The following is an 8,770-nucleotide window of genomic DNA, read 5'->3' on the forward strand; positions in this document are numbered from 1 at the left end:
TGGGTCAAGGGTGTCGGAGGTGGTTACATAGTCAGAAAATAAATTAATGCTCTGAAATCTGCTCTTTGCTATTTATCAATCATTTATGATGAAATAAAATCTATGATAAAATTTCAAAAAAATTGAAATATGCGGCTTCAGAGACAGTGCTTCCTTTGGGGTGGGGTGCACAACTGGTTATAAAGTGAAAGTGTATTTTTGTTTGTTACTCTGATCTACCTCTGGGTATTAAGTAAATAGAGTAAGCATGCTAAGTTTATAATTATGATAAGCAATGTTGTCTCTTTCAAAATTGAGAATTTCATGGCCTCTGGCTTAAAGCACGAACCAAATTCAATTGTTGGAAGGTTGTAACATGATACTAAGGTGACTTATTAGACCCGTGGGCCTCTTGTTATTTATGATACCGGGCTAGATATTACTTATAAAAGCAACAGTTGTTTTGTCTACATCCTGTCTGAATTGAAGAAATTGTCTTTGTGTTTCACACTTGAGGATATGTAGTTCATATTAATGTTGATTTACTACTCCGTTTAATTTCTTTTTTTCCAAAATACTTTTCTATGATTCATAGTCGCATAACACAAACAGAATTGTTTTAACGGAAGAGACATAGTTGCATGAATAAATATAATACCATAGTCAGAATTAAATAAAAAAAATTCTTTCCTTCGTAAAAATGAACATGATCCCACTTTACTCGACTCTTCTTGTGTTTATTTTTTTCTTTTATTGCCGATGTTTTTTCTCAATCTTAATATATATTTAGATTCTAAATAGGATCAGGAACAATGCCTTTATTTTGGAGATCCTTATTGGTGATGTACTGGATAAAATGTTTTTATGGTCAAAAGATTGACTATCTCCATCAAATATGTTCAGCACCAGAAGACATGGAATTCCTAAAAAATGAATTAAGCATCCTAAGAAGAATATTTCAAAAACAAGAAAAGAACATGGAAATACTAAAAAAGGAATTGAATGTTTTCAAAAGTAAGTAAATTAGCAACTGAATGATATTTTCTGTTAGATGAAACCAAAGAATCAAAGATTATTACGATAAACTGCAAATCGTGAATTCTTTACCATTCCAAGTCTTAAGTTCCAAGGATTCTGCACTTTTTAAAAAAGTCTACAGACCATACCATCCAAAGTACTGTGTACTGTATTACAGACTGAAAATAAGATTTTTATACAACGATAAGTGCACTGTGAAAATGTTAACACAATGACATCCGTCATTTATAATAGCATTTTATCATTCCAAATAAACCGTATTAAATGAACAACTAATATTCACAATCAAATCAACCAAACGTGTTACAAAGCAGCATAAATTCCTACCGCTTCCTACACCAACCAACCCATACTGAAAATTACAATCCTCTTCTCCGCAAATCAGTTCCAGGTGATTCCTGGAAAAAGTATGTCGCATTTTCCGAATGATCACAGTCTTGTTTTAGATAAAATCTTGTGACATGTCTAAGTTGACTCTGAAATATAAATTTAATTAACTGTAACAATGTTCAACACACAATAAACTATAATTATACTAATTATTTTTGAATCAAAATGTGTCGATTTAAGGAAATTTATCCAAGAGTTACTCAAGTCATGAATTTTCTATGTTAGCTACCTGTCACTCATGTTCAGAATTATGAAAATGACATTGTTATATTTCATTACTTATGTGTTATACAAATCTTTGCTAATAAGAATATACTAAACCCATCGCTTGTTGTAGTTTATGAATGTTTATCTCAGCAAAATATCTGCCTTGGATGTCGAAAAATTTGAAAATAAAAAAAACCCATTAAGATTAATATATAACGAAGATATGAACTTGGTCTATAAGTATTCAAATCTACCTATAATATCTTTGGATGCACATGTTATCAGCAGACCAAACGGTTTTTTTTTAAAGAATCTTGTTAATTTTGTCATTTCTTAGATATGCAGAAAGATAAGAAATTAATAGATAATGAAGACATACTCTTATAGGAGATTTTAAAATGCTTATAGTGTATTTGAAATCTAGATCTGTTACTCTTTCTGGGTATGTTTAATGCATATCGAAGAAAAATTCTAAAACAAAAACGTAACATTAACATGTACACCGAGATATAATGCACGTATGGCGTATTTTTTAAAGTTTTTGCTTGCTTCTAACAGGTATCAAATAAAAAAAATGTAGAACAATATAAATTCCCATTAAAATATTGTGCTTCATAATTAAACGATTATATTACAGAGACTGTTGAAGAAGTAAGTGAAATAAAAGAAACAATCCAACACCTATCGTCGAAACAGACGACTATGGGAAGAAGAATAAATCGTAAGTTCAAGAGAGTGAGAGAGGGGGGGGTAAAAAAAACATCGCTTGTTGTAGTGTTTGTTTGTTTAGCACACCTTATTGTTCGCCTTGGATGTAAAAATAATTGAAAATTGAGAAAAAATAAGAAATTAATTTGATATGAAATTCGTTTATCAGTAGTCAAATATGATTTGAAATCTCTCTGGCTGAACAGGTTGCTGTAAGTACACTGTAAGGAAAGTTAATCTATCAACTTGTTTACTATAATAAAGATATTGAGTAATATATGAATATATATGGTAGTTTACCAATACAATTATTCATTGTATGGCTCAGTTAAAACAAAAGACATTTTACTAGAGCAATATGACAAACAATAAAAAAACAAACAAATATTTAAATTACAGAGGTTGAAGAAAGCGTAATGAAAATAAAAAGATCAACTCAACAAATTGAGTCAAGCCAGGCGACAATAAAAGAGAAAATGAATCGTAAGAAGAGTGGGACAAGAAGAGGGATTGCTTGTGTGAGGGTGTGTGTGGGTGTGTGTAAGGGAGGGAGGGTGTGTATGTATCAGATGACACATCTGGTTTATACTTGGATAATTTATATGAAAAACACGTTAATGGTAATGTAACAACTAAGCTCTATAGTAAACGTAATAAATTTAACGTTTCTATCGTCAAATTCCCTTACTTATGCAGCGGTATACCTTCATCACCTGTATATGCAATTAACATATCTCAGCTTATTCGATACGGAAGAACATACTTTACGTATAAGCAATTTCTATAACGAAATAAAATATTAACAAACATGTTAATGAAACAAGAATGTCAGCTTTCCCGTTTTAATTCGTCATTACGTAAGTTTTATTGTCGATACAATGACCTTGTCAGGTAATGTAATTTATCATTGAGTCAAATGCTGACTAGCGTTTTTATGCTCATTGTTAGTCCGTTATTTATATACTATTATATTTATATTGACGATGGATTTTCCATTATATCCCGATCTTTACAATGAGCAAAGGGCGGGTATAACCGGTCTGCAGGGGATGCTCAACCATCCATGGCACCTGATTTCCCCTCTGATTTGACTCCGGTCTTCTTCATAAAATGTTTAAAGACGTTTTATTCAATGTATTAACCCATCTTAAGCTTTTATTTATGTAATAGCCTAAACCCAATCCCTTGTTGTTGACAGAATTAAGACAATTTTCTCATTTATTTCATCTTTTCAAGTCTAGCTGGATCTTAAAAAAATACTTTCAAATGATTGCATCATAAATTTTGTTTTGTCTTGTTAATCTTCTATATCATATTTATCAGGACCTAAAGGCTTTAATAACATTTATTTAGAATACGTGATACCTAAGGATGCTTTGCAAAAATCGATTTAATCTTATCTTGCTTATAAAGAGAAGTAATGTTTGTATTACCTGTAGAGCAGAGAGACATTTTTGGATCACTTTCCCTTGCGTATTCCTTAATATGTATGCCCGACTGTCCGTTTGTCACACCCTGTATCTCTAGAAATGCTTAAAATATTTATTTGATATTTTCCACAAACATTAATATTGCTTGACACAATGTATTATTAAATACATACATTGAATATAATTTGTTACTGACCCAATGGTCTGTAAACTTGATCTATACAGTTCATGGTTAATCGAAATAAACGCATAAACTAATTAAGGGGTTATACAATTTTTTTTATGAAAAATGTCATTGTAAATTTAATTTCTTTTAAAGATTTGTTTCGTTTTAAGAAATAACGATGTATAGCTTACATACAATATTTTGATGTTAATTTTTTAATGTGTAAGACGAAAACAACATGAATTTAATTGCAAATGTACAAAGAAAAATCCAAATGATTTCTTATTTATCACAATAAGTGAAAAAATATTTAAGATAATATCATGAGTAAGGGATAAATGTTCTACAACCTGTTTAACACACTTACACCTTCTTCTTTTACAGACACACCCAACTTCTCTCCCTCACACACATACAGAGTATGAAAGAAAGAAAGAAAGTTATGCTTTAAATTTCTGAACCTGATATGAACATGCAAATACATCTTATCTTCTGATGGTACAGATTTAGTTATTTTACCTCTTTCAGAAGAAGTTGCCTTTACTGCCGAACTTAAGTACGGAACATCTATATATGCATTAAAAGAAAATGAGAAAATTGTATTCAGTCATGTAGTCACCAGTCGAGGAAATGCCTACAACAATGACACTGGTATATTTCGATGTCCAAGAAGTGGATTATACGCATTCTTTTTTAATATCCTTACTTTACGGAACAAGTGGGCGTTGGTGGAAATAACAAATGGAAACTATCCTCACGCTATAGCATACGCTGAAGGTTCTTCTGAAGGTACAAATGGCAGCAACTTTGTTTTACTCTCACTCTCGGCGGGGACTGAGATTTGGCTGAGGGCTGCTAACAACTGGACGTCTAGAGGAGAAATAATGAAATACAACGAAAATACCTTTTCTGGATTTCTTGTGCATCCGTATTAGTGGATTTACACATCCCTATCCAAATTCTAGATTAACGATATAAAATATTTAAAAATTGTAAGTTCATATATTTGTGGGGATCAGAATTTAACGAATATTTACATTTGCAAATATCTTTCTTAGATGAACCTATTGAAAAGAAAATGTGTTCAATTCTGTGTGATCTTTATTTGGGTGTCAGAGGTCATAGCGCTACCGAATCACTCGGCGAGGTGATATCTTGGTTGCATGTATTTCTGTTTTCAGAACTATCAATTTAAAAGCGATGAAAAATGTAAAATAACTGAATATTTTTATTTAACAGATGTTTCATAGATCTCCCTTTGGATGAGGAATGTTTTGACCCTTTAACTACCAGGGATTATGTGTTTTTACTGCAAAATTGGCAAAATCATGTTGAATAAAATTTAGATACTGTAAAACGAGAAAATTTTGGCGCATACATGTACGTATTTTAGCGCAAGAGCTATTAGGAATCCATTGGCGAAAATAAATTTTAGCGCTTGCTCTTGTCAGTAAAATATATAAATGTGATATTTTTTTTTATCCACACCCGTATTTGACTTTTTGGTTAGTCGTTAACTTGTTATCACATGGGCGTGGTACAATGTTAAAATTTATTTTATTTCTAGTTTCAATTAAAAGAAATGGAGTATTTACTCATTTAAATCATATAAAAACAATGCATGAATAAACAGAAAATTACTTAGATAAAACGCTTATGCTAATCAGGTTTTGTCTGCAGGCTCAATCGCCATGCTTGATTGCATTGTTTACCTCGAGGTGATAAATGATTGATTCACCGAGAAGCCAAACATTGAAGGTGAGCACTAATGATAATAACAACTATCGGGGTAACAATAGATTAATTGATTAAATTATGATTTGCCAGAACTTTCTGTCTTCAGAACATGTGCAGTGCTATAGAGTGTGTATATAAAATCCAATGACCATTCGACATTACGTAATCGAGCGTTCCGGCTTACATGCACTTATGTAAAAGCTTTCAAGAGACAATAGCGCACAATAAATTTTAGCGCTTATTGGCTCGATTACACCAAAAGCGCAAAAATTAGTAGTGTGCCAAATTTTCTCGTTTTACCGTAATTTTTGGTCACTTTTACATGAAGCAACCTATATATTTTCTAATAGGTTAGATGCTAAACTATTTAATTACGTAGAGTAAAAAGACGTCGCGGTTGCCCTGGCATCGAATGACACTCATAGTTTCCAAATGTTTTGTTTTTCTCCTTTTATATTCCCCACTTTCATAATAGAGGATTTAGTGATACATGTACTACTAAAACAAAGCATACTGTCCATTAGTTTTAAGTTATGCTGGTCATTTTTTTTAAATACTTAATAAAGGGTTTGCCAATTACATAATGTCCGCCATCCATAAGCATGGTAAGGCCTTCAGGCATTACGAGGGTCATTCAAATAATACATAGACAATGTCCACCATCATAATATCATTCTTACAAAATTTTAGATCAACACATTTTTTTATGTAAAAACATAAATTTTATCAGTATGTAAAGTTTTTTCCATTTGATTAAATGGAACCCGTGTTAGACAATTTTAAAAGTTACATGTGTTGTCACCACGGAGCACGGTTAACAACACTGTGACGTCAAAAACAACTTCGGGAAATTTTCTTAAAATTACTCTGTCTTTTCATACCATCCACGGTTTCTTGCTTCTTCTGAATTCATGGATCTATAGCCCTTTACACCTAATCCATTTACAATTACTTGAGTACATTATGATAAATTGTCAATGCTTTTGAATTCTTTTTCGCGTAACTCATGTTTTCACAAGTTCCGCAAAAGTGAATTGCCCATCACATTTGATGACGTTACCAACTCTTTGACAAGATTTTTTACTATATTTTTTTTTTCGCAGACTCTTCATGGTCCGATTCCAAGTCTCTTGCACTCAAAAATAGTCATTCCCATTACAAACAAATGCATAGAACATTTTTATCTATTTCTGTTTCACCAAACATTCTCAGAGTTCGTTTTAGAGGTTTTCCGAGTGCAAAACAAAATTTTATCGGTACTCCCTGCTCCGTGACGTCCTTCGACGTCATCATTTTTGCTTTTTTCATGAAGTCTATCTTCCTTTAAAGATTGATTTCTTTTAAACGAAGCCATGTATTACATTAAAGTTTAGCATCTGAAGTAATAGAATAATACTAAATGAAAGATTTAAATTTTATTTCGTTTAAGAGCCATTTATTAGAGTTATGGCTCCAGACATTATCAAGTGCATAATTATAAAATAGGTCAATTTTGACCCTGCTCCGTGACCCAATTTTTTCTGTCTTGAATCTTTAATAATTTTCATAATTATCAAGATATTTTCCAGTTTTTTGGCTCAAATTATTTAAATGTATTGTTAAAATATGTGTACTAAATTTAGTTATAAAATAACGTTAAATATAAAAGTTACGACAAAAGTCTACGAACTTTTTGAATGACCCTCGTACATTTGCCTATATGTAGTATGTAATTTTCAGATCGCTTTCCCTCTAACAGTTTTTGATTTATTAAAAAAAAAATGGTACACGTGTAGAGAACACTGGCATACACAATTCTTTATTTTAGTTACTTTATTTCAATGAAAAATGTTGCCATGGTAACAAACATTGGAATTTTGGAAGAGGACATCTTAAGGATGATTACAATTTCAACAAGACATGAAAAACTAAATTCAGTAAAATGCTACACACTCATATGTAAATAATGTTACATAAATTGACATTTATAAAACATTGGTCGAAGGGAGATGAGGAAAGCTATTGCTATGAAGAGTTTCTCATCGCTCATCGGAACGTGTATTAAATTGAATTCTCGTACATGTATGTTATTTTACGTCCCTTTAAAAAAATAACTCATGTGGAGATATAATGTATCGACAAATTATAGGGCATCAAATTTTGACCTTTGACCTTCACTCGGCATTCAAGGCAATAGAACCATAAGGGACCTTTATCATGCCTACGCTTGCCGTGACACGTGGAATGCCCGGTCGTTTTTGACATCAAATACCCACTCCTCTCTCCCATTTACTAGAATTTTACTTGAGAATAAATTATTTGCCTGCAGATTTCATCAATTTGAACGCGAGAATTCCGTTATTGACTTGAACATATAATATTAGTTCACCAACACGTTTAAAAACCAACTAATTTCACAATGAACTTTTTTACCTTGTTGTTAATTTCTTAATTGAACACATCCAATGAATCGTAAACAACAATAATAATAGAGCTCGTGCCCTTAGATAAATAAAATTTTAATTTATTTATTGTTTAAAAGGCTATAAGTCGTAATATTATACAGAAAATATAAGCTTCAAATCGGTGTCTATACATTTTGAAAAAAAATCTAACCATGAAAGAAAACTTTATATATTTATAAATGGATGCCTTTACAGGGAAAATATTAAATAAGAAATCAAGATCGAATGATTGTTTAAACTAAATCTAGTTTAAGAGTTATAGAAAGGAAATTGCGAAAAATCACTACAAGTGCCCTTGTCGATCATATCAAGTCAATGTACACAGAACATCATATTAAGACTAGTGATTGACCTATCAGATCATAAATGCATGTAATAGGATTTTACTTATTTTAGTTAAGTCCATTTATCAAAGCTAAATAGCGTTAATGTCACACTTGGGGTTTGTCGGGGTTTTATAGCCACCTGTAGCTCTGCAGCAGGGAAAAGCTTGAAATGTGACGTCACGGCCACCCTGCAGTGTCCCTGCATATCCTGTACAGTGTAGCATTCAGACGTGGAAGTTCAGAAGGAAGGACGGTGATTTTTGTGTAAAAGTATTGCACGTTTCTCTGTCCACTGCTACTTAGACTAGATATTATAGTTATTTATTTATTCAAAACAAAACAAAA

General features: G+C 31.7%; 1 protein-coding gene across 1 annotated transcript; it reads left to right on the plus strand.

Annotated features, from left to right (window-relative positions):
• The first annotated feature begins 775 nt into the window (after window positions 1-775).
• LOC134266746 (uncharacterized) lies at window positions 776-4,902 on the plus strand. The gene is made up of 4 exons (XM_062748970.1): window positions 776-993; window positions 2,252-2,335; window positions 2,722-2,805; window positions 4,447-4,902. The coding sequence occupies exons 1-4, from the start codon at window positions 792-794 to the stop codon at window positions 4,851-4,853; spliced, it is 777 nt and encodes a 258-aa protein (XP_062604954.1). The 5' UTR covers window positions 776-791; the 3' UTR covers window positions 4,854-4,902.
• Window positions 4,903-8,770: the final 3,868 nt, after the last annotated feature.

Source organism: Saccostrea cucullata, unplaced genomic scaffold, assembly GCF_032062105.1.
Source record: "Saccostrea cucullata isolate Sc308-1 unplaced genomic scaffold, CSIRO_AGI_Scuc_v1 ctg1100, whole genome shotgun sequence".
NCBI classification, from domain to species: Eukaryota; Metazoa; Mollusca; class Bivalvia; order Ostreida; family Ostreidae; genus Saccostrea; species Saccostrea cuccullata.